We start from the raw sequence: 27,564 nt of genomic DNA, 5'->3' as shown, positions 1-27,564 counted from the left end.
ATCTGACAGACTATTGTAATAGTATACCAACAAATACACTTAAATTAGGGACAAACAAAAACATTTAGATCCCTAATATTCGCTTGATTCCCGTTACCATAAATCCACATCCCCAAATACAATTTGGTATTTGTCGGAGATGCCATTCTACAATTTAGAGGGTCACTGACTGACGTTCTGTATTCGTCACATGGGATTTGCTCAAAAAAAGTATTAACAATTGAGAATCATTCAACACTCAGAGAATTACTGTTCATTTTTTTCTGCCTCAAAAATAGCTAGTACGTTAACGTACAATACCCTCTTACTGAATATGCTTATCCCCCCTCTTCCACAGATGGTTCAATCAATAATGGATGCCAGTACAGAGGTAAATATTGGTGCGTAAATATTCAACATTTGGTGCATTTACATGGTGTATTTGCAATCAAACCACTATTTTGTAAATTTATAAACTGTATTTGGGGTCCTGATTGATATTATTAATGGTCACTTTTGTTTCGGAAGCAACACCGGTCGTTGAGCGCAGATACTACTGGTACTGTGCTAAAGCTCGCTAACGTTAGCTGGTTAGCTAAGCTAGCTAACGCGCTAATGTTCACGATATCTTCAATGGCAATCACCAACGTTGTTCCCCGGTCTTGAAGTTAGTAGTAGTAGGCTAATGGAGTTCAGTGATTAATGTGAGGAGCGTTTCTTTTTTTTTGACAGATGGAGCGTATGTATGAGTGTACATTTGTGTATGATCAAAGGTGCACTTTATCTCTGCCTCTCCACACAGACATAGCCCACTCTAAACCATCAAGATGAGTGAGTTGAAGGACTGCCCGCCTCTAAAGTACTATGACTTTAAGCCAGTAGAGCACGTGAAGGTGTGCCCCCGCTACACTGCAGTGCTCGGGCGCTCAGAGGACGATGGCATCGGTATTGAAGAGCTGGACACACTGCAGCTGGAGCTGGAGACTCTCCTGTCCTCTGCCAGCCGTCGTCTCAGAGCTCTGGAGGAACAGAGACAGGTAAGACATGAGTCAATGGGCACATATTTAATGTCACTGAGTAATTGAGTAGCTTTTGTGTCATTGGACTGCCCAATGATTCAGTCACCTCTAGGGCTGGCTAAATTACTCTATAACCCATGGTTATGTAACCAATGGTCATAAGGGAGAGTTCTACATTTACTGGGGTAAAGGGGGAGGGTTGTTTTATTTATTTTTATTGGACCTGGGAGGGTACTGTGTTTTTTTCCCCCGTGGTTTATACACTGCTCAAAAAAATAAAGGGAACACTAAAATAACACATCCTAGATCTGAATGAATGAAATATTGTTATTAAATACTTTTTTCTTTACATAGTTGAATGTGCTGACAACAAAATCGCACAAATGGTCAATGGAAATCAAATTTATCAACCCATGGAGGTCTGGATTTGGAGTCACACTCAAAATTAAAGTGGAAAACCACACTACAGGCTGATCCAACTTTGATGTAATGTCCTTAAAACAAGTTAAAATGAGGCTCAGTAGTGTGCGTGGCCTCCACATGCCTGTATGACCTCCCTACAATGCCTGGGCATGCTCCTGATGAGGTGGCGGATGGTCTCCTGAGGGATCTCCTCCCAGACCTCGACTAAAGCATCCGCCAACTCGTGGGACAGTCTGTGGTGCAACGTGGTGTTGGTGGGTGGAGCGAGACATTATGTCCCAGATGTGCTCAATTGGATTCAGGTCTGGGGAACGGGCAGACCAGTCCATAGCATCAATGCCTTACTCTTGCAGGAACTGCTGATACACTCCAGCCACATGAGGTCTAGCATTGTCTTGCATTAGGAGGAACCCAGGGCCAACCACACCAGCATAGGGTCTCACAAGGGGTCTGAGGATCTCATCTCCGTACCTAATGGCAGTCAGGCTACCTCTGGCGAGCACATGGAGGGCTGTGCGGCCCCCCAAAGAAATGCCACCCCACACCCTGACTGACCCACCGCCAAACCGGTCATGCTGGAGGATGTTGCAGGCAGCAGAACGTTCTCCACGGCATCTCCAGACTCTGTCACATCTGTCACATGTGCTCAGTGTGAACCTGCTTTCATCTGTGAAGAGCACAGGGCGCCAGTGGCGAATTTGCCAATCTTGGTGTTCTCTGGCAAATTCCAAACGTCCTGCATGGTGTTGGGCTGTAAGCACAACCCCCACCTGTGGACGTCGGGCCCTCATACCACCCTCATGGAGTCTGTTTCTGACCATTTGAGCAGACACATGCACATTTGTGGCCTGCTGGAGGTCATTTTGCAGGGCTATGGCAGTGCTCCTCCTGCTTCTCCTTGCACAAAGGCGGAGGTAGCGGTCTTGCTGCTGGGTTGTTGCCCTCCTACGGCCTCCTCCACGTCTCCTGGTGGCGCCTCCATGCTCTGGACACTACGCTGACAGACACAGCAAACCTTCTTGCCACAGCTCGCATTGATGTGCCATCCTGGATGAGCTGCACTGCCTGAGCCACTTGTGTGGGTTGTAGACTCAGTCTTATGCTACCACTAGAGTGAAAGCACCGCCAGCATTCAAAAGTGACCAAAACATCAGCCAGGAAGCATAGGAACTGAGAAGTGGTCTGTGGTCACCACCTGCAGAACCACTCCTTTATTGGGGGTGTCTTGCTAATTGCCTATAATTTCCACCTGTTGTCTATTCCATTTGCACAACAGCATGTGAAATGTATTGTCAATCGGTGTTGCTTCCTAAGTGGACAGTTTGATTTCACAGAAGTGTGATTGACTTGGAGTTACATTGTGTTGTATAAGTGTTCCCTTTATTTTTTGAGCAGTGTATTTGACCTTTGCAAGTTTTATGACAGTATTTTCTTCCATCCTAGCCATATTTCCTCATCAGCATGCATGCGCCTCCCCTATAATCAAGGTGTTTTGGTACTTCCCTTATATACACGTTAACTATTACTATACCACAGGTCAATATTAGAGAACAACCGGTCAAGGAGGCTGATGGCCCATATTCAATATCATTACATTTGACAATTTTATTACAATTTCCCATGGGCGTATGATAATGCATCAATTTTAAAATCAAACGAATTTGACTTTGTTTTTACCAATCTAACTACATAACAACATAATGGTAATATTTTTTATTTGAATGGTAAATCTCTTGATAAACTGGTCAAATTAAGATGGCATAGGCCTACTCAGTTAGGGGTGTGACGATCTCATTGTAATCGTATCTGTTGTTTTATCACACTCAATACTCGTAATCTGAAAACCCGGACGTGCACTTTAAATATTGGTAAAGCTTGTGCATCAAGTGCGCTATCACTCAGAGCGCATCGTTATGTACCTTCACTCATTCACGCACATTGTTAAAAGGTAAATGACCTTGACAGATGAAAATGCACATGATTTACTTACTTAGTACTATTCAATTATCAACGAATAATAAATAGCCTAATAGATGGCTGGCTACTACTGCCTGCATATATTCCAGACACAGATTTAGATGAAGGTAGGCGAGGTTGCTTGCCCCATATATTGTTTTACTTTAGAGAGGAGCAAAACTATTCTCTCCCAACACTTACAGCTGCAAGAAAAATGTTTGTGCCCTATGGAATTACATGGATTTCTGCATTGATTACTCATAAAATGTGGTCTGATCTTCATGTAAGTCATAATAATAGACAAACACAATCTGATTAAACTAATTCACACACAAACAGTTGTACTCTTCAAATTATTATTGAAGACATTGAGTAAATATCCACTTTGCAGGCTGGAAAAAGTAAGTGAACCCTTGAATTTAGTAACTTGTAGCTCCTCCTTTCGCAGCAACAACCTCCACCAAACATTTCCTGTAGCTGCTTATAAGACTTCCACAACGTTGAGGAGGAATTTTGAACCATTCCTCCCTACAAATCTGTTTCAGTTCATCAATATTTCTGGGTTGTCTTGATTGCATAGCCCTCTTCAGGTCATGCCACAGCATCTCAATTGGGTTAAGGTCAGGACTCTGACTTGGCCATTCCAAAACACAAATCTTCTTCCTTTTCAGCCATTCTTTAGTTGATTTACTTGTGCGCTTTGGGTCATTGTCTTGTTGTATCACACATCTTCTCTTAAGCTTGAGGTCATGGACTACTGCCCTGATATTCTCCTGTAAAATGTATTGATACACGTTTGAATTCATTGTTCCCTCAATGATTGCAAGGCGTCCAGGCCCTGTGGCAGCAAAACAGCCCCAAACCATGATGGTCCCTTCACCATGCTTCACAGTTGGGATGAGGTGTTGGTGTGCAGTGCCATTTTTCCTCCACACATAACGTAATGCATTTTCCCCAAAAAGTTAAACTTTTGTCTCATCTGTTCACGGCACATTTTCCCAGAAGTGTTGTGGAACATCCAGGTGATCTTGGGCAAACTTGAGGCGTGCCGCAATGTTTTATTTTAGACAGCAGTGGTTTCCTTCGTGGTGTCCTTCCATGAACACCATTGCGGTTCAGTGTTTTCCTGATAGTGGACACATGAACACAGACTTTCGTTGTTTGTAGAGTTTTCTGAAGGTCTTTTGCTGTTACCCATGGGTTCCTTCTCACCTCTTTCAGGATTGCCCTTTGTGCTCTTGGAGTGATCTTCGCACGATACCCACTCCTAGGGAGAGTAGCAACAGTCCTGAATCTTCTCCATTTGTAGACAATTTGTCTTACCATGGATTGATGAACACCAAGGTCTTTAGCAATGCTTTTGTGACCTTTTCCAGTTTGTGCATCTCCATAAGCCTTGGTTTCATGCATGTTAACATTAGAAGCCTCCTCCCTATGTTTGTTTTATTTGCTGCTTTAGCACACCAACCTAGATGTCCTAGTCGTGTGAATCCTGGCTTAGGAAGGCCACCAAAAATCCTGAAATTTCCATCCCTATCTATAACATTTTTCGACAAGATAGAACTGCCAAAGGGGGCGGAGCTAGCCTGCAGAGTTCTGTCATACTATCCAGGTCTGTCCCAAAACAGTTTGAGCTTCAACTTAAAAAAATCCACCTTTCCAGAAACAAGTCTCTCACCATTGCCGCTTGTTATAGAGCACCTTCTGCCCCGGGCTGTGTCCTGGACACCATATGTGAATTGATTGCCCCCCATCTATCTTCAGAGCTTGTACTGTTAGGTGACCTAAACTGGGACATGCTTAAACACCCTTGCCGTCCTACAATCTAAGCTAGATGCCCTCAATCTCACACAAATGATCAATGAACATATCAGGTACAACCCCAAATCTGTAAATACGGGCACCCTCATAGATATCATCCTGACCAACATGCCCTCTAATACACCTCTGCTGTCTTCAACCAGGACCTCAACGATCACTGCCTCATTGTCTGCGTCCGTAATGGGTCTGCGGTCAAACAACCACCCCTCATCACTGTCAAACGCTCCCTAGAACACTTCAGCGAGCAAGCCTTTCTAATCGATCTGGCCCAGGTATCCTGGAAGCATATTGATCTCATTCCGTCAGTAGAGGATGCCTGGTTATTCTTTAAAAATGCTTTCCTCACCATCTTAAATAAGCATGCCCCATTCAAAAAATGTAGAACCAGGAACAGATATAGCCCTTGGTTCACTCCAGACCTGACTGCACAAAAACATCCTGTGGCGTACTGCATTAGCATCGATTAGCCCCCACGATATGCAACGTTTCAGGGAAGTTAGAAACCAATATACACAGGCAGTTAGGAAAGCAAAGGCTAGCTTTTACAAACAGAAATTTGCATCCTGTAGCACAAACTCAATCAATTCTGGGACACTGTAGTCCATGGAGAATAAGAGCACCTCTTCCCAGCTGCCCACTGCACTGAGGCTAGGAAGCACTGTCACCACCGATAAATCCACAATAATTGAGAATTTCAATAAGCATTTTTCTACGGCTGGCCATGCTTTCCACCTGGTTACCCCTACCCCGGGAAAAACAGAAGCCAAGGTAACAAACAGATCACCGACTATTTTGAATCCCACTGTACCTTCTCCGCTTTGCAATCTGGTTTCTGAGCTGGTCATGAGTGTACCTCAGCCACGCTCAAGGTCCTAAACGATATCATAACCGCCATCGATAAAAGAAAATACTGTGCAGCCATATTCATTGACCTGGCCAAGGCTTTCGACTTTGTCAATCACCACATTCTTATCGGCAGACTCAACAGCCTTGGTTTCTCCAATGACGGCGTCGCCTGGTTCACAAACTACTTCTCAGACACAGTTCACTGTGTCAAATTTTAGGGCCTGTTGTCCGGGACCTCTGGCAGCCTCTATGGGAGTGCCACAGGGTTCAATTCTCGGGCCGGCTCTTTTCTCTGTATACATCAATGATGTCGCTCTTGCTGCTGGTGATTCTCTGATCAACATCTACGCAGTAGACACCATTCTATATACTTCTGGCCCTTCTTTGGACACTGTGTTAACTAACCTCCAGACGAGGTCATATACTGCCCACAACTGCGACCTGTATGCTCTCGTTGCCTCGCCCTCGCTTCATATTCTTCACCAAACCACTGGCTCCAGGTCATCTATAAGTCTGCTAGGTAAAGCCCCGCCTTATCTCAGCTCACTGGTCACCATAGTAGCACCCACCCGTAGCATGTGCTCCAGCAGGTATATTTCACTGGTCACCCCCAAAGCCAATTCCTCCTTTGGCCGCCTTTCCTTCCAGTTCTCTGCTGCCAATGACTGGAACTAATTGCAAAAATCACTGAAGCTGAAGACTCATATCTCCCTCACTAGCTTTAAGTACCAGCTGTCAGAGCAGCTCACAGATCATTGCACCTGTACATAGCCCATCTGTGAATAGCCTATCTAACTACCTCATCCCCATATTGTTATTTTTTTGCTCCTTTGCACCATAGTATCTCTACTTGCACATTCATCTTCTGTACATCTACCATTCCAGTTTTTTAAATGCTAAATTGTAATTACTTCGCCACTACGGCGACAACAACTCTGTGGTTTTGTTTGTGTCGCACTGCTTTGCTTTATCTTGGACATGTCACAGTTGTAAATGAGAACTTGTTCTCAACTAGCCGACCTGGTTAAATAAAGGTGAAATTAAAAATATAATGCATCCTCTAAGGTGCTGTGAAAGTTGTTGGGATCGAGGCATGGTTCACACTAACCAATCTGTGTGTGTGTGTCTGTCTGGGGAAATGAGAGCAGAGGGAAAGTGGCTTGTTCTAATCCAATCGTTGCAGCATGCTCAACCGATACCCCGCCCATTTCCTTACAGACAAGAACTAGCCAATAGTTGTTCAGAACGCACAGTGCTTCACACTGTTGGAGTGAAAGAGAGATGGCAGTTGACAATTACTTTTTTCCCGATAAATAATAATTACAATTATTCATAATCGTATTGGGAAAATTCTCCATATCCATCACGATTCTCAGTTTGCCTTCCACCTGGGACTCACACTGAGTGTATTAAACATCACGCACATGGAATAGAGCTACACTACATGACCAAAAGTATGTGGACAGCTGCCCGTTGAACATTTCATTCCAAAATTATGGGCATTAATATGGAGTTGGTCCGCCCGTTGTTTCTATAACGGCCTCCATTCTTCTGGGAAGGCTTTCCACTAGAAGTTGGAACATTTCTGCGGGGACTTGCTTCCATTCAGCCACGAGCATTAGCGAGGTCGGGCACTTATGTTGGGTGATTAGGCCTGGCTCGCAGTCAGCATTCCAATTGATCCCAAATGTGTTCGATGGGGTTGAGGTCAGGGCTCTGTGCAGGCCAGTCAAGTTACTCCACACCAATCTCGACAACCCATTTTTGTATGGACCTCGCTTTGTGCACGGGAGCATTGTCATGCTGAAACAGGAAAGGGCCTTCCCCAAACTGTTTCCACAAAGTTGGAAGCACAGAATTATGCTGTAGCATTAAGATATCTCTTCACTGGAATTAAGGGGCTGAGCCCGAACCATGAAAAACAGCCTCAGACCATTATTCCTCACCCACCAAACTTTACAGTTGACACTGAATTAGGGCAGGTGGTGTTCTCCTGGCATCCGCCAAACCCAGATTTGTCCGCCGGACTGCCAGATGGTGAAGCGTGATTCATCACTCCAGAGAACACGTTTCCACTTCTCCAGAGTCCAATGGTTACGAGCTTTACACCACTCCAACTGACGCTCGGTATTGCGCACGGTGTACTTAGGCTTGTGTACAGGTGCTCTGCAATTGAAACCCATTTCATGAAGCTCTCAACAAACCATTATTGTGCTGACGTTTCCAGAGGCAGTTTGGAACTCGTTAGTGAGTGTTACATCCAAGGACAGACGATTTTTACGTGCTACAGCCCTTGGCGGTCCTGTTCTGTGAGATTGTGTGTCCTAACAGTTTGTGGCTAAGTCGTTGCTCCTAGACGTTTCCACTTCATAATAACAGCACTTACAGTTGACCGGGGCAGCTCTAGCAGGACAGAAATTTGATGAACTGACTTGTTGGAAAGGTGGCATCCTATGACAGTGCCACGTTGAAAGTAATTTAGCTCTTCAGTAAGGCCGTTCTACTGCCGATTTAGTTTTTTGTCCATGGAGATTGCATTGCTGTGTGCCTAATTTATACAACAGGTGTTGCTGAACCAGTCAAGTCCACTAATTTGAAGTGGTGTCCACATACTTTTGTATATATAGTGTAAGTAAGCACAGGCAAAATCATAGAAAGCAGACTGAACCAGGTTTTCCTCTAACAGACACTGGGAGGCAAATTCACCTTTCAGCTGGTCAATAACCTAAAACACAAGGCCAAATACACTTAGTGTCCAAAACATTAGGAACACCTGCTCTTTCCATGACTTAGACTGACCAGGTGAATCCAAGTGAAAGCTATGATCCCTTATTGATGTCATCTGTTAAATCCATTTCAATCAGTGTAGATTAAGGGCAGGAGACAGATGTAAAGAATAATTTTTAAGCCGTGAGACAATTGAGGCATGGATTGTGAATTGCCAAGACAAAAGATTTAAGTGCCTTTGAACGGGGTATGGCAGTAGGTGCACCGTTTTGAGTGTGTCAGGATTTGCAACGCTGCTGGGTTTTTCACGCTCAAAAGTTTTCTGTGTGTTACAAGAATGGTTCACCACCCGATTGACATCCGGCTAACTTGACAACTGTGGGAAGCATTGGAGTCAACATAAGCCAGCATCCCTGTGAAACGCTTTCGACACCTTGTTGAGTCCATGCCCCAACGAATTGAGGCTATTTTGAGGGCAATAGGGGGTGCAAATCGATATTAGGAAGGTACTCCTAATGTTTTGTACATTGTTCCTGAGTGGCCTATTTACCGTCTTGACTTAAATCGGCTTAAATCAATGGCAATACCAACATGCTTCAAGCAGACTGTGCCCAAGCACACAAAGGCAACCTGCCTAAATGACTACAGACCCGTAGCACTCACGTCCGTAGCCATGAAGTGCTTTGAAAGGCTGGTAATGGCTCACATCAACACCATTATCCCAGAAACCCTAGACCCACTCCAATTTGCATACCGCCCAAACAGATCCACAGATGACGCAATCTGTATTGCACTCCACACTGCCCTTTCCCACCTGGACAAAAGGAACACATATGTGAGAATGCTGTTCATTGACTACAGCTCAGCGTTCAACACCATAGTACCCTCAAAGCTCATCACTAAGCTAAGAATCCTGGGACTAAACACCTCCCTCTGCAACTGGATCCTGGACTTCCTGACAGGCTGCCCCCAGGTGGTGAGGGTAGGTAGCAACACGTAGCCACGCTGATCCTCATCACTGGAGCTCCCCAGGGGTGCGTGCTCAGTCCCCTCCTGTACTCCCTGTTCACTCATGACTCCATGGCCAGGCGCGACTCCAACACCATCATTAAGTTTGCTGACGAAACAACACCGACAATGATGAGACGGCCTATAGGGAGGAGGTCAGAGACCTGACCGGGTGGTGCCAGAATAACAACCTATCCCTCAATATAACCAAGACTAAGGAGATGATTGTGGACTACAGGAAAAGGAGCACCGAGCACGTCCCCATTCTCATCGACGGGGCTGTAGTGGAGCAGGTTGAGAGCTTCAAATTCCTTGGTGTCCACATCAACAACAAACTAGATTGGTCCAAACACACCAAGACAGTCGTGAAGAGGGCACGACAAAGCCTATTCCCCCTCAGGAAACTAAAAAGATTTGGCATGGGTACTGAGATCCTCAAAAGGTTCTACAGCTGCAACATCGAGAGCATCCTGACTGGTTGCATCACTGTCTGATACGGCAATTGCTCGGCCTCTGACCGCAAGGCACTACAGAGGGTAGTGCGTACGGCCCAGTACATCACTGGGACAAAGCTGCCTGCCATCCAGGACCTCTACCCCAGGCGGTGTCAGATGAAGGCCCTAAAAATTGTCAAAGACCCTAGCCACCCCAGTCATAGACTGTTCTCTCTACTATCACATGGCAAGCGGTACCGGAGTGCCGAGTCAAGGATAAAAAGGCTTCTCAACAGTTTTTACCCCCAAGCCATAAGACTCCTGAACAGGTAACCAATGGTTACCCAGACTATTTGCATTGTGTCCCCCCCCCAACCCCTCTTTTACACTGCTGCTACTCTCTGTTCATCTTATATGCATAGTCACTTTAACTATACATTCATGTACATACTACCTCAATTGGCCCGACCAACCAGTGCTCCCGCACATTGGCTATCTGTATTGTGTCCCACCACCCGCCAACCCCTCTTTACGCTTCTGCTACTCTCTGTTCATCATATATGCACAGTCACTTTAACGATACCTACATGTACATACTACCTCTATAAGCCTGACTAACAGGTGTCTGTATATAGCCTTGCTACTCTTTTTTTCAAATGTCTTTCTACTGTTTTATTTCTTTACTTACCTACTCTCTCTCACACACACACACACACATACCTTTTTTTTGGCACAATTGGTTAGAGCCTGTAAGTAAGCATTTCACTGTAAGGTTTACACCTGTTGTATTTGGCGCACGTGACAAACTTTGATTTGAAGACTTGAAAATGGCTGTCTTGCAATGATCAACAACAAATTAGACAGAACTTTAACAATAAAAAATAATGATGTGCAAATATTGTAAAATCCAGGTATGCAAAGCTCTTAAGAGACTTACCCAGAAAGACTCATAGCTGTAATCTCTGCCAATAACATGGACTCTTAACAACATGATGGAGCTTTGTTGCCCCTTGCAGAAACAAGCAAGGTGTTGTAGCAAACAATGAATAAAATGGGTTGTCAACCTCTAACCCTGGCGATTTGACTTGTAAACTCATGGGTACACTCGCAATTGCTGCCTGGTATTGTGATGCAATAACTTCCATGTTAATGTACAGTGTTCATTCAAATTAAATATTAACTGATGTACCTCACACAATGGAATTGAGTTGAATCAACAAATCACAGCACATATTGATGGGTACACTTCATGCTGTTGCTTTTTGCTTTTCTCCTATGGGTACACTCGCGATAGCTGCCACTCCATCCATTATGCTATCATTTTACTTGAATGGGAAAGCTTGATCTATTCATTCTATTTCTATGGCAGCACATGCAGTCGGGCGGAGAAAATGTGCGTCAAATTTTTTAAATGATCTTATTCTGCCTCCTTGCTCGAACTGCTGTTGCTACACCTCCATCTAATGTTGGACAGGAAAGCTATTTTGGTGCCATAGTGGTTCTGAAACTGCAAGTGGTCTGATACTTGCCTGATGTTACAAATCTTACTGCGTCATCCTCTGAAAATGAAGTTTTGTTGGTGACTGGTCCCTATTTTCTCAGATCCTCACAGACTGGCAGGATAAGAAAGGGGACAAGCGCTTTCTGAAGCTGGGAAAGGATGCAGACCTTTCAGCTTCATCACGTCACAAACCTAAGAAGCAGAAACTCGATGGAAAGGGTAGTCACGGGCCTGGTCCTGGGCGACCCAAATCCAAAAATCTACAGCCCAAAGTCCAGGAGTACGAGTTAAGTGAGGATCCACAGGACATTCCCCGTAATCCTAAGAACGATGCCCCCAACAGGTCAGTAACAATCACATCTCACTCAAACAGTGTAGGGTGTCTGCATCTTTTGACCAATGAGTAACATAATATGTTACTTGTGTAGATAATCTTCTAAGAAAACAAATGGTCCAAACCACATGTCTCTGTCGTAATCTGTTCAAATGTTATTTAAGTGTTTACCCTTGTAGGATGGCTAGAATTAGAATGACTAAATCAATAGAGCCCGGAAAAAAAGTGGTCAGAAATCAGGAATGTTGCATCGCGTCAGATATGCTGGATTCTGTGCAAGAATAACGGCCACTGGCTACCTGACAGGCTCACTTTCCTGTTGAACTCGTCATCTTTCTTAAAACGGATATCGATTTTGAGACATGACATGTAGTATTTTCATATTTTAGTATAAGCTTTTCATACTAATTCGAAATGACTGATATTTCTCACAAAAACAAGTGAAATGTCAACAGAGGACCGAGTGCAAGGCTGTTACAGTGATGTATTATCAGTGGTGTAAAAATACTTGAAAGTACTACTTAAGTAGTTTTTTGGGGTATCTGTACTAAACTATTTATATTTTTCACAACTGTTACTTCACTACATTCTTAAAGAAAATTCTATACTTTCTACTCCATTTTACTCCCTGACACCCAAAAGTATTTGTTACATTTTGAATGCTTAGCAGGACAGGAAAATGGTCCAATTCACACACTCAAGAGAACATCCCTGTGCATACTATCTGCCTCTTGTCTGGTGGACTCACTTAACACAAATGCTTCATTTGTAAATGAGTTTGCTCTTAGCTATCCATAAATATAAAAACAAGAAAATTGTGCTGTCTGGTTTGCTAAATATAAGGAATTTTGAATGATTTATACTTGTACTTTTACATTTGATACTTAAGTATATTTAAAATCAAATACCTTTAGACTTTTACTCAAGACAATTGGGTCATTTTTTCCACCACTGCGCATTACCGTCAGACCAAGGTCACCCCAGTACTTCTCCAAAACTGCTCTCTGATACCGCTATGGTCATTCGTAGCCTACCAAACTTGCTAACTGCCAGTTGCTAATGGCCTGGTACTCACCTCTCTATTGTCCCACTAATCACTCTGACATCAATGCAAATGTCATTGAAAATCAAACACTTCATGAGAGCTCATGTTGCGCAACATTTCTATAGGCTATGCAATTGTGTGAGAACAGTTTGGATGGACTCTATTAAAAAGAAGAGGATACCATCAGCTTTCAATAGGCTAGGCCTACTATATTTATTTCTCAACTTTCCTAATTTTAAGCACATTGCTTCACTTTACATCAGGAGTAGCCTACCTGACTGGCATGAAAATGAACAGAGGGAAAATCGTCCTCCATTCATTATTTATGTGCAACTTTTTTCTCTGCCCCTGTTTTGACGGGTGCATGATAATTGTCCATTCTAAATCAAAACTAATTTCATGCATATATTATTAAGTATATGTAAAGAAAATATTAAATTGAGTGTAGTCTGATTGGTGACAGTAGTATCACTTGTGCATGGTGACAGTAGTATCACTTGTGAATGATGCAGTGTGTGCAGCCTAAGGCAAGAAACAGCACATGCCTTTTTTTTGCGACTTATTCAAATCATAGTCGCACACATCATGCAGCCTAACCCATAGGCCTGTATGTTTTGATCACAACTAAAGTGACCAAATAACTAAAAATGTAACCTGTAGGTCTAAGGCCCCTGGAACACGTTTGGAGAGCCTACAGAACCTAGTGAAATGTGTTCTTATAAGTCCAGTCGCATGTGAAAAGAGTTTTGACTAGCCACTATTTAAGAGGATCCTATCTTTCTCATGCTGCTATATTTATTGCTCAATTCTTAAAATGAAGCACATTAATCTGCTTTATATCCAGTGTAGCTTACCTGGTATACATATGTGGTGCGTGAGTCAAGTTTGGGGTAGCAAATTTTCACCATTAAAAATGCACCTTTTAGAATAAAACGTATTTCCTCGCATCATAGCATTTGCAGACTTAAAATAGCTTACTGTTCATAATGTGATGAGTAGATTGGATAGTTATAATTTAGGCTTCTAATTGAACTCAATCACTGTTTAAAAAACAAAACAAAGCTGTTCAATGTAGCTGAGTGTGTAGAGTAGGCCTAGGCTATATTTTATATTAGATACATTTCTTTCTTTGCATGGGAAAAATGTGGCCTTTTTCTAAACACATTTCATCCAATTCTACTACACTTTATATGACTGGAGAATTGTTTTATGTAGCACTGACCGAACGATGATAAATAGTGAATATGCACAGTGCGCACTCACAGGGGATATTGCTGATGCTCTCTGCTGGTGCCAATATGATAGGCTATACTGTTCGCAATTCAGTTGAGAATTTTGTTAACTAAAAGAGTGATTAGTCTTTTCATTGTCTTTTCTTTACAGCAATAAACATTTTCTTTCCAAACTGTGTTTTCCCGCGATTGTATTTTTAAATATTGTGAAATGTCTGGCTTGGCCTCTACTTTTCACAGACAGTCGCAACTCAACAATAATCTGCCCAAATTGTGCACCCTGCCTATCCTTCCGACTGTAAGCAATGCGATGTTAAAACAATTCACAACATTTTACTTTAGGGAAAGCTTCCCCTAGCCTTATGGACGCGCCGCCTCTGCTTGCATATTAAAAACGTAATGCATGGGACTTCCATTCGCTATTCGAGTGCTGGCTACAGATTACATGTCTTTTTTTGTGGGCCATTCTAAATAAATGATAATATTCCACACATATATTAGTAGGCTATATGTAAAGACCAGATTAAAGTAAGAATAGTCTGATGGGTGAGAATATTAACAAGTGCGTGTCAAATTGTCAATTAGAAACTGATAAAGTGTGTGCAGCCCGCACAAGAAACAGAGCAGAGCTCATGCCTTCATGCAACTTTTTTCCAATCATTAGTCGCATCATGCAGCCTTAGAATGTATTAAAAATCAAAACATATAGCCTGTTTTTTCACAACTAAGGTTGCATAAATAACTCTAAATTAAGCATGTAAACTCAGAAGAAAAAAAAGACACCTTTTCAGGACCCTGTCTTTCAAAGATAATTTGTAAAAATCTAAATAACTGATCTTCATTGTAAAGGGTTTAACACGGTTCCCCATGCTTGTTCAATGAACCATAAACAATTAATGAACATGCACCTGTGGAACGGTTAAGACACTAACAGCTTACAGACGGTAGGTAATTAAGGTCACAGTTGTGAAAACTTAGGACACTAAAGAGGTCTTTCTGCTGACTCTGGAAAAACACCAAAAGAAAGATGCCCAGGGTCCCTGCTCTTCTGCGTGAACGTGCCTTAGGCATGCTGCAAGGAGGCATGAGGACTGCAGATGTGGCCAGGGCAATAAATTGCAATGTCCGTACTGTGAGACGCCTAAGACAGGGAGACAGGAAGGACAGCTGATCGTCCTCGCAGTGGCAGACCACGTGTAACAACACCTGCACAGGATCAGTACATTCGAACATCACACCTGCAGGACAGGTACAGGATGGCAACAACATGCGTGCGAGTTACACCAGGAATGCATAATCCCTCCATCAGTGCTCAGACTCGGGGCGGCAGATAGCTTAGTGGTTAGAGCGTTGGACTAGTGACCGAAAGGTTGCAAGATCAAATCCCCGAGCTGACAAGGTAAAAATATGTTGTTCTGCCCCTGAACAAGAATTTGTTCTTAACTGACTTGTCTAGTCAAATAAAGGTAAAATACATATCTTTTAAATAAACGTGCTCCGACTGTCTGCAATAGGCTGAGAGAGGCTGGACTGAGGGCTTGTAGGCCTGTTGTAAAGGCAGGTCTTCACCAGACATCACTGGAAACAATGTCGCCTATGTGCACAAACCCACCTTCTCTGGACCAGACAAGACTGGCAAAAAGTGCTCTTGACTCACAAGTCTCGGTTTTGTCTCGCCAGGGCTGATAGTCGGATTCGCGTTTATCGTCGAAGGAATGAGCCTGTGCTCTGGAGCGGGATAGATTTAGAGGTGGAGTGTCCGTCATGGTCTGGGGCTGTGTGTCACAGCATCATCGGACAGCTTGTTGTCATTGTAGGTAATCTCAACGCTCTGCGTTACAGGGAAGACATCCTCCTCCCTCATGTGGTACCCTTCCTGCTGGCTCATCCTGACATGACCCTCCAGCATGACAATGCCACCACGCACAGAATGAGCAGTATGGCTGATTTCCTGCAAGACAGGAATGTCAGTGTTCTGCCATGGCCAGTGAAGAGCCCGGATCTCAATCCCATTGAGCACTTCTGGGACCTGTTGGATTGGAGGGTGAGGGCTAGGGACATTCCCTCCCAGAAATGTCTGGGAACTTGCAGGTGCCTTGGTGGAAGAATGGGGTAACATCACAGCAAGAACTGGCCAATCTGGTGCTGTCCATGAGCCACACCAGATACTGACTGTTACTTTTGATTTTGCCCCCCCCCTGCTGAAAATGAACGCGGTTGACAGTGAGAGGACGATTCTTATTTTGCTGAGTTTTGGAGGACCTGTTTCTTTGTTAACCGCTCACAGAACAGCCGCATGTTGCCACTCCCTATCTATTATATTCATCAATGTTCAATTGTATTCTTCATACTATAAAAAAATGCCACTGAATTCTAAGAACATCTTGTCTACTAAGTGAACTTGTGTAGCCCACAGCCATACGGCATGGCCAGATCAGGGCCTGACATAAGGCCAACTCAGAATATGCTATTCTGCTCTTCTAAAATAGGATTTTCTTCATATGATGTTTGTTTAAACCTGTCTAAAATAAATCATGGATTTGTTGTGATTGTGTACGCTATATTAAATTGATTTATTATACTTTTTTAATGTAATTTTCCAAAGGTCTGCATCAGTGGCTTGTAGGCTATGCGTGGAAACCAGGAGATGCTAAACATGTTTATTTTAATTAACGGTCAATTACCATTAGACCTGCAGCTATTTGCATGACAATCACCAACTGAGAAAATGTTATGACCGCCACAGCCCTAACTGAGCGCATACCAAGCTGTTTATTTCAAAGCCTTTTACATTTAATTCAGCTCCGGTCATGCTAATTTTTCTTTTTTTGATCTACGGAAACAACTTTGAAGATGACGACCACAAAATGTAAAATATTCAAGAAACCTGCACCGCTACAGTTGGAAGTCGGAAGTTTACATACACTTAGGTTGGAGTCATTAAAACTCGTTTTTCAACCACCCCCAAATTTCCTGTTAAAAGTATAGTTTTGGCATGTCGGTTCGGACATCTCCTTTGTGCATGACACAAGTAATTTTTCCAACAATTGTTTAGACAGATTATTTAACTTATAATTCACTGTATCACAATTCCAGTGGGTCAAAAGTTTACAAACACTAAGTTGACTGTGCCTTTAAACAGCTTGGAAAATTCCAGAAAATGTTGTCATGACTTTAGAAGCTTCAGATAAGCTAATTGACATAATTTGAGTCAATTGAAGGTGTACCTGTGGATGTATTTCAAGGCTTACCTTCAAATTCAATGCCTCTTTGCTTGACATCATGGGAAAATCAAAAGAAATCAGCCAAGACATCAGGGAAAAAATTGTAGACCTCCACAAATCTGGTTCTTCCTTGTGAGCAATTTTCAAACGCCTGAGGGTACCACGTTCATCTGTACAAACAATAGTACGCAAGTATAAACACCATGGGACCATGCAGCCGTCATACCGCTCAGGAAGGAGACTCGTTCTGTCTCCTAGAGATGAATGTGCTTTGGTGCGAAAAGTGCAACTCAATCCCAGAACAACAGCAAAGGACATTGTGAAGATGCTGGAGGAAACAGGCACAAAAGTATCTATATCCACAGTAAAAAGAGTCCTATATCGACATAACCTGAAAGGCCGCTCAGCAAGGAAGAAGCCACTACTCCAGAACCGCCATTAAAAAAAGCCAGACTACGGTTTGCAACTGCACATGGGGACAAAGATCGTACTTTTTGGAGAAATGTCCTCTGGTCTGATGAAACAAAAATAGAACTGTTTGGCCATAATGACCATTGTTATGTTTGGAGGGAAAAGGGGGAAGCTTGCAAGCCAAAGAACACCATCCCAACCCTGAAGCACGGGGGTGGCAGCATCATGTTGTGGGGGTGCTTTGCTGCATAAGGGACTAGTGCACTTCACAAAATAGATGGCATCAGGAGGGAGGAAAATTATGTGGATATATTGAAGCAACATCTCAAGACATCAGTCAGGAAGTTAAAGCTTGGTCGCAAATGGGTCTTCCAAATGAACAATGACCCCAAGCATACTTCCAAAGTTGTGGCAAAATGGCTTAAGGACAACAAAGTCAAGGTATTGGATTGGCCATCACAAAGCCCTGACCTCATTCCTATAGAACATTTGTGGGCAGAACTGAAAAAGCTTGTGTGAGCAAAGAGGCCTTACAAACCTGACACCGTTACACCAGCGCTGTCAGGAGGAATGTGCCAAAATTCACCCAACTTATTGTGGGAAGCTTATGGAAGGCTACCGGAAATGTTTGACCCAAGTTAAACAATTTAAAGGCAATGCTACAAAATACTAATTGAGTGTATGTAAACTTCTGACCCACTGGGAATGTGATGAAATAAATAAAAGATGAAATAAATCACTCTTATTATTCTGACATTTCACATTCTTAAAATAAAGTGGTGATCCTAACTGACCTAAGAGAGGGATTTTTTTACTAGGATTAAATGTCAGGAATTGTGGAAAAACTGAGATTTTAAATGCATTTGGCTAAAGTGTGTGTGTAAACTTCCAACTTCAACTGTATGTCAACAGAGCTTGGTGCTTATTATTGGATGTATTAGGTTACAATGTCTGACTTTTTGGATATAAGGTTAATGATATGTTAGAGAAAGACCCCACTGAACGATTCAGAACATCAATAATCATATTTGTCTTGGTAAAATGTATTTTATAACAAGTGAAATTTCATCACCAACTCTGGACAGGGTCAGTGGACACCCTTAACAGTGTCACTTACAGACACAAGCTGGTTTGAGATAGGATATGTGTTTGTTTTTCATTGTCCTATTGTCTGTGTATTATGTTTTCCAGATTTTGGGCATCAGTAGAGCCATACTGTGCTGACATCACAAATGAAGAAATCCGGGTTCTGGAAGAACTATTGAAGCCCCCGGATGATGAGGCTGAATACTACAAGGTGTTTTATGTCATATTCTTTACCTTTATTTATTAAGGTTAAGAACAAATTCTTATTTTCAATGACGGCCTAGTGGGTTAACTGCCTGTTCAGGGGCAGAACGACAGATTTGTACCTTGTCAGCTCAAGGGTTTGAACTTGCAACCTTCCGGTTACTAGTCCAACGCTCTAACCACTAGGCTACCCTGCCGCCCCATATTATGCTCATTACATTAGTAGCTGACTTATCAGGTCCCAAGCACTACTAGCATATCTGATAGTAGGTATTCTGTGACACTTCAGATAAGAGTTGTGCTTTACTCACATCCTCTGTTAAAGATTTCCCCAAGGAGAAAACATAGATTAATAGTATTGGTTATATTGTGAAGATTCCAGCATTGGGGAAACACTTCTCTCAGCGATGGGCTCAGGAGGATCTACTGGAGGAACAGAGGGAAGGAGCACGAGCCAACGACAAGAAGAAAAGCCTCATGGGACCACTATCTGAGCTCGACGCCAAAGGTGAGTGCACCCCAGGGATGGGGATGATGACATACAGTATGTATTGAATGGATGAGCTTTCATAAATGGGTATTGTGTCTGTCTACATTCAGCACAGAAATTATGTGTATTTGTCTGATATGAGGATGCTTTTATTCTCTCAGATGTGGATGCCCTGCTAAAGAAGTCAGAGTCCCAGCACGACCCCCCAGAGGATGGCTGTCCCTTCGGTCCTCTCACACAGAGGCTCCTTCAGGCTCTTGTTGAGGTCACATACAGTTGAAGTCGGAAGTTTACATACACCTTAGCCAACTACATTTAAACTCAGTTTTTCACAATTCCTGACATTTAATCCTAGTAAACATTCCCTGTCTTAGGTCAGTTAGGATCACCACTTTATTTTAAGAATGTGAAATGTCAGAATAATAGTAGAGAATGATTTATTTCAGCTTTTATTTATTTCATCACATTCCCAGTGGGTCAGAAGTTTACATACACTCAATTAGTATTTGGTAGCATTGCCTTTAAATTGTTTAACTTGGATCAAACGTTTCGGGTAGCCTTCCACAAGCTTCCCACAATAAATTGGGTGAATTTTGGCCCATTCCTCCTGACAGGGCTGGTGGAACTGAGTCAGGTTTGTACATGCTTTTTCAGTTCTGCTCACAAATTGTCTATAGGAATGAGGTCAGGGCTTTGTGATGGCCACTCCAATGCCTTGACTTTGTTGTCCTTAAGCCATTTTGCCACAACTTTGGAACTATGCTTGGGGTCATTGTTCATTTGGAAGACCCATTTGCGACCAAGCTTTAACTTCCTGGCTGATGTCTTGATGTTGCTTCAATATATCCATATCATTTTCCTACCTCACAATACCATCTATTTTGTGAAGTGCACCAGTCCCTTATGCAGCAAAGCACCCCCACAACATGATGCTGCCACCCCCATTCTTCAGAGTTAGGATGTTGTTCTTTGGCTTGCAAGCCTCTCCCTTTTTCCTCCAAACATAATGATGACCATTATGGTCAAACAGTTCTATTTTTGTTACATCAGACCAGGGGACAAATCTCCAAAAAGTATGATCTTTGTCCCCATGTGCAGTTGCAAACTGTAGTTTGGCTTTTTAATGGCGGTTTTGGAGCAGTGGCTTCTTCCTTGCTGAGTGGCCTTTTCAGGTTATGTCGATATAGGACTCGTTTTACTGTGGATATATATATACTTGTGTGCCTGTTTCCTCCAGCATCTTCACAAGGTCCTTTGCTGTTGTTCTGGGATTGATTTGCACTTTTCGCACCAAGGCACATTCATCTCTAGGAGACAGAACGCATCTCCTTCATGAGCGGTATGACGGCTGCATGGTCCCATGGTGTTTATACTTGCGTACTATTGTTTGTACAGATGAACGTGGTACCCTCAGGCGTTTGAAAATTGCTCACAAGGATGAACCAGATTTGTGGAGGTCTACAATTTTTTTTCTGATGTCTTGGCTGATTTCTTTTGATTTTCCCATGATGTCAAGCAAAGAGGCATTGAATTTGAAGGTAAGCCTTGAAATACATCCACAGGTACACCTTCAATTGACTCAAATGATGTCAATTAGCCTATCAGAAGCTTCTAAAGCCATGACATCATTTTCTGGAATTTTCCAAGCTTTTTAAAGGCACAGTCAACTTAGTGTATGTAAACTTTTGACCCACTGGAATTGTGATCAGTGAATTATAAGTGAAATAATCTGTCTGTAAACAATTGTTGTAAAAATAACTTGTGTCATGCACAAAGTAGATGTCCGAAACGACATTCCAAAACTATAGTTTGTTAACGACAGATTTGTGGATTGGTTGAAAAATGAGTTTTAATGACTCCAACCTAAGTATGTATATTTCTGACTTCAACTGTATCTTAGGCTTTATTGTTGACTACGCATACAATTCTAAATTACTTTTGAAATCTTAACCCTGCAAATAACTAGTAGATTTGAATAGTTTATAATTAAACTGTAGAATTTAAATTCTTTAATATTGTTGTTTTTTCGTGCAGGAGAATATCATATCCCCCATGGAGGATTCTCCAGTCCCCGACATTTTGGGGAAGGATGGTGGGAACGATGGGGCTGGGACCTCACCTCGCAACCAGGGCAAAGCTTTTAGGTAAAGGCCTATCCTCCATAAAGTAACATCACCCCTTCATAACCTTGTAGGATACATTCTATAGATACCCTGAAAGAAAATGCTGAATAGCAACAAAGTAGGGCTCGACATACAAGGATACCCGCTGGCCTGAGGAGGTTTTGGAACCCCCCCCTGGGCCAGTCAACCATCCACATCATTGGCCTGCTTGGGCCAGTGAAAATAATATTGTAATAATGCTATTTTCAATCTAGGCTACATAATTGATGAAAAAAACAGATGAAATCCTGAAAATGTTAGTTCGTTATGTAGATTATTTATCAAACACACAGTGCAGCAGCTCACAAAATGAAGGGGGAAACCTGAAGGCATACCTGAATGCCTTCAACTGAAATGTGTCTTCCGCATTTATCCCAACCCCTCTGAATCAGAAACGACAACGGTAGGGTAGGTAGGAAAGATGTTTCAATTTATGATATATACAAGTAAATTCTAAGGCATCAATGGGTATGCAAACCAGGTATTCAAATAGTTTGGTCTGAAGTCAGGTTAAATCTTTGCGATATGCAATTCAGTAATTGTGTGCTGTTTGAATAAACATTTCTAAAGGCTTTAAAATATATTTTTTAAACGGCCCAATTAAATGTTGACTGCAAAGTAGGTCTATGTGATATGATGATATGTATCCATTTGGGGGGGCACTTGTTTGGCAAACCCTGCCGTCACATCATGTGTAGCCTACACTGCAGATTGGTAGGCTACAGTACAAAACACAGCTAGCCAAACACAGCGGTCTCTAGCTAGGTGAGCAATTGATTTAAAAAGGTAAACTACACCCTCCAATTATTTGTGTGTGTATATATATATATGTATATATATACATGTGTGTATATATATATATGTGTATATATATGTATATATGTACAGTGCCTTGCGAAAGTATTCGGCCCCCTTGAACTTTGCGACGTTTTGCCACATTTCAGGCTTCAAACATAAAGATATAAAACTGTATTATTTGTGAAGAATCAACAAGTGGGACACAATCATGAAGTGGAACGACAGTTATTGGATATTTCAAACTTTTTTAACAAATCAAAAACGGAAAAATTGGGCGTGAAATTATTCAGCCCCCTTAAATTAATACTTTGTAGCGCCACCTTTTGCTGCGATTACAGCTGTAAGTCGCTTGGGGTATGTCTCTATCAGTTTTGCACATCGAGAGACTGAAATTTTTTCCCATTCCTCCTTGCAAAACAGCTCGAGCTCAGTGAGGTTGGATGGAGAGCATTTGTGAACAGCAGTTTTCAGTTCTTTCCACAGATTCTCGATTGGATTCAGGTCTGGACTTTGACTTGGCCATTCTAACACCTGCATATGTTTATTTTTGAACCATTCCATTGTAGATTTTGCTTTATGTTTTGGATCATTGTCTTATATATGTATGTGTGTGTGTGTGTGTGTGTGTGTGTGTATATATATATATATGTATGTATGTATGTATGTATGTATATATATATATATATATATATATATATATATATATATATATATATGTATATATATATATACACACACATATATATGCAGTGCCAGACGTGTCCCCCCGCTTAAGCCAGTACATGTCCAGGCCCGTCTGAAGTTTGCTAGAGAGCATTTGGATGATCCAGAAAAAGATTGGGAGAATGTCATATGGTCAGATGAAACCAAAATATAACTTTTTGGTAAAAACTCAACTCGTCGTGTTTGGAGGACAAAGAATGCCGAGTTGCATCTACAGAACACCATACCTACTGTGAAGCATGGGGGTGGAAACATCATGCTTTGGGGCGGTTTTTCTGCAAAGGGACCAGGACGACTGATCCGTGTAAAGGAAAGAATGAATGGGGCCATGTATCGTGAGATTTTGAGTGACAACCTCCCCATCAGCAAGGGCATTGAAGATGAAACGTGGTTGGGTCTTTCAGCATGACAATGATCCAAAAACACACCGCCCGGGCAACGAAGTAGTGAGAAGCATTTCAAGGTCCTGGAGTGGCCTAGCCAGTCTCCAGATCTCAACCCCATAGAAAATCTTTGGAGGGAGTTGAAAGTCTGTGTTGCCCAGCAACAGCCCCAAAACATCACTGCTCTAGAGGAGACCTGCATGGAGGAATGGGCCAAAATACCAGCAACAGTGTGTGAATACCTTGTGAAGACTTACAGAAAACGTTTGACCTCTGTCATTGCCAACAAAGGGTATATAACAAAGTATTGAGAAACTTTTGTTATTGACCCAAATACTTATTTTCCACCATAATTTGCAAATAAATTCATAAAAAATCCTACAATGTGATTTTCTGGATTTTTTCTTTTCTCATTTTGTCTGTCATAGTTGAAGTGTTCCTATGATGAAAATAACAGGCCTCTCTCTCATATTTTTAAGTGGGAGAACTTGCACAATTGGTGGCTGACTAATTTTTTTTTTGCCCCACTGTGTATGTATGTATATATGTGTATATATATATGTGTATATATGTGTATGTATATATATATATATATCTCTTGATGTGGTTTAAGCGTTGTTATGGATTTGTACTCTATCAAAAAAGTGATTTTTAAGAGTGAAACTCGTAAGCCTGGAAAAACAAAACCGTGAACTATATTTGGCTAAATATGAAACTGATTTTATAGGGCCCTACAACTCGCTAACAAAATCGGTAACAATAACACTCTTTTTGAGATTGAAAATTAAACATTTGTGCAATCTCCAAACAATCATGTAAATATGATATTACCAAGTAATAATTATATAAAATATAATTATTTGTGTATGGAGGGTAGGTCATTATAGGCTCTAGTTACTTGCTCAGCCTGCAAATTAAAGATACAGTATAAATGATTTGCACATTATTCGGGCCAGTAGCAGTCAGTTGGCACTAGAAAATGAAACTGAATGTCAAGCCCCGAACAAAGGCTTTGTAGATTACACCAAAGTATTCCAATCACTGCTTACTTCTTCTGCAACTCACTCATCAGTTAACTAGTTATTTCTCTCCTCTGACTTTCCGTCTTTCCTAGTGTTCCTCACACACGCTCCCTAGAAGCGCGGATCAAGGAGGAGCTGATGTCTCAGGGGCTTCTGGATTCTGAGGAACGGCCAGGAGCAGGTGGAGACTCAGAGGATGAGGTGCTGGCTGAACTCCACAAGAGACAGGCTGAACTCAAAGCCCTGAGCGCCCACAACAGATCCCGCAAGCAGGAGCTACTCCGGTGAGAGCACAGGAGAAATGTAAAATATACATCAGAAATAAGGTTTATTAAGGTCAAAAAGGATTGTATGATGACTTAGTTCAAGACCTATAAGGAGGGATGTTCTGACATCGATGATAATGAGTTGCACTTATAGAAGGCCCAGTTGGTTCTCATTGTGTTCCACTTCATCCACCATCAATATGTATTTTTTTTTTACCTGAACACACATCACAAACTATTACTGGATTAGCATTTTATTCATAACAAGCCTCAGCATTCATCCTTTACTCTAAACTTCCCATCCTCCTCACAGCCTGGCAAAGGAGGAGATGCGGAAGCAGGAGTTGCGGCAGAGGGTCCGGGTGTCGGATAATGAGGTCATGGAGGGCTTCCGTCGCATCATGGCTGCTAGGCAGAAAAAACGAATGCCGACAAAGAAGGAGAAAGATCAGGCATGGAAAGCACTGAAGGAGAGGGACAGCATCCTCAAGCTGCTGGATGGTTAGAGGGACAATAGTTTAGGGTGGGAATTGGATGGGAAGGGGTAGGTTTTCAGTCTGCCAATGAGTATATACTGTTGTATGTGTCTGGTCATATGCTTCCATGCTCTAGTGGCCATAAGCATTTGTGTTACTTTATAAAACTCCCCAATGGAAGTACAGTGAATACCTGCAATGATGTAGCATGATTGTCATAGTTGTTGACACTCGATGTTGAAAATGGAGGTATCTATGTTTTGTATTGATAATTACTGTATTCTTGCATGAATGTGCTAACTAAACTTTCAGTGCATATTCACTATTGGAACATCGTCACCATAAGAGTTTATGATCATTTAATGTGCATTGCTGGCGTTTTTTTTTTTTTTTACTAATAACTGATAGTTTCCCACTGGCATTTTCCAAGTTCTGTTGTCGATTTTGTTTTTATTTTATTTTTAACGTTATATAGTGCATTTCTTTTCTCTAGTATGGAAAAACAAACTATGAATGTTTGAATAAATAAATATCAGAAAAATGGTTGTGAGGGAGTGTCTAATGTGCAGTTCAACTTTCACACATTGGGAAACGTTTAACCAAAGATTTGAATAGCTAAACCAAGGTAGTAAAACCAAATGCATGCTTTTCAACCGATCGCTGCCTGCACCCGCATGCCCGACTAGCATCACCACCCTGGATGGTTCCGACCTTGAATATGTGGACATCTATAAGTACCTAGGTGTCTGGCTAGACTGCAAACTCTCCTTCCAGACTCATATCAAATCAAGTCGGCTTTCTATTCCGCAACAAAGCCTCCTTCACTCACGCCGCCAAGCTTACCCTAGTAAAACTGACTATCCTACCGATCCTCGACTTCGGCGATGTCATCTACAAAATGGCTTCCAACACTCTACTCAGTAAACTGGATGCAGTCTATCACAGTGCCATCCGTTTTGTCACTAAAGCACCTTATACCACCCACCACTGCGACTTGTATGCTCTAGTCGGCTGGCCCTCGCTACATATTCGTCGCCAGACCCACTGGCTCCAGGTCATCTACAAGTCCATGCTAGGTAAAGCTCCGCCTTATCTCAGTTCACTGGTCACGATGGCAACACCCATAGCACGCGCTCCAGCAAGTGTATGTCACTGATCATCCCTAAAGCCAACACCTCATTTGGCCGCCTTTCGTTCCAGTACTCTGCTGCCTGTGACTGGAATGAACTGCAAAAATCGCTGAAGTTGGAGACTTTTATCTCCCTCACCAACTTCAAACATCAGCTATCTGAGCAGCTAACCGATCGCTGCAGCTGTACATAGTCTATTGGTAAATAGCCCACCCATTTTCACCTACCTCATCCCCATACAGTTTTATTTATTTACTTTTCTGCTCTTTTGCACACCAATATCTCTACCTGTACATGACCATCTGATCATTTATCACTCCAGTGTTATTCTGCAAAATTGTAATTATTTGCCTACCTCCTCATGCCTTTTGCACACATTGTATATAGACTCCCCCTTTTTTTTCTACTGTGTTATTGACTTGTTAATTGTTTACTCCATGTGTAACTCTGTGTTGTCTGTTCACACTTGTAAGGAATTGCTATTTCGTATGCAGGTGACTAACTTACTGCTAATTACATGGCTACAACTCACAGTAAAGCCTGTGGGGTCCCCTACAGGATAGCTCCCACATTACACACAATCTCCTTTTAATTTTAACCGAACACTGTGTGCCCGAAGAAGATCCTACGATGATGGACAGACAACTGAGCCAATGGCGGAAGACTACAGACTACAACCAGCTGAACCAATCCGGAGATCCGATCTTCCTAGGGTCAACCTACTTTCTGTGAAGTATATAAGAGCTGTGCTGACTGTTTACGCTCTCTCTGCCTGCCGTTCCACACGAACTAACGGAAGAGCCGTAATTACGTTGTAATACATATTTTCACTCTGAATAAACTGTTTACTTGTCATAAAATTTA

At 42.2% G+C, this 27,564-nt stretch overlaps 1 protein-coding gene across 2 annotated transcripts; it reads left to right on the top strand.

Annotated features, from left to right (window-relative positions):
* The first annotated feature begins 147 nt into the window (after positions 1-147).
* Positions 148-27,564, top strand: LOC115143337 (transcriptional adapter 3-like). Of its 2 annotated transcripts, none has more exons than XM_029683644.2 (10): positions 148-210; positions 338-370; positions 782-1,016; positions 11,816-12,057; positions 19,152-19,257; positions 19,626-19,758; positions 19,902-20,005; positions 21,775-21,884; positions 24,921-25,112; positions 25,408-27,564. In XM_029683644.2, exons 3-10 carry the CDS (start codon positions 807-809, stop codon positions 25,598-25,600), a joined length of 1,290 nt encoding a protein of 429 aa, XP_029539504.1. In that variant the 5' UTR covers positions 148-210; positions 338-370; positions 782-806; the 3' UTR covers positions 25,601-27,564. The 2 variants fall into 2 exon arrangements, with proteins under 2 accessions (XP_029539504.1, XP_029539506.1); XM_029683646.2 differs by having other exon boundaries at positions 191-210; positions 338-380.

The sequence above is a fragment of the Oncorhynchus nerka genome, linkage group LG15 (assembly GCF_034236695.1).
Source record: "Oncorhynchus nerka isolate Pitt River linkage group LG15, Oner_Uvic_2.0, whole genome shotgun sequence".
In the NCBI taxonomy this organism is placed as follows: Eukaryota; Metazoa; Chordata; class Actinopteri; order Salmoniformes; family Salmonidae; genus Oncorhynchus; species Oncorhynchus nerka.
This window is presented reverse-complemented; position numbering and strand designations above follow the sequence as displayed.

Coding starts and splice junctions, on each gene's coding strand:
- LOC115143337 (XM_029683644.2), top strand. CDS start 807: ATGAGTGAGTTGAAGGACTGCCCGCCTCTAAAGTACTATGACTTTAAG. Junction 1,017..11,815: donor CTCTGGAGGAACAGAGACAG/GTAAGACATGAG, acceptor CTATTTTCTCAG/ATCCTCACAGACTGGCAGGA. Junction 19,759..19,901: donor ATCTGAGCTCGACGCCAAAG/GTGAGTGCACCC, acceptor TTATTCTCTCAG/ATGTGGATGCCCTGCTAAAG.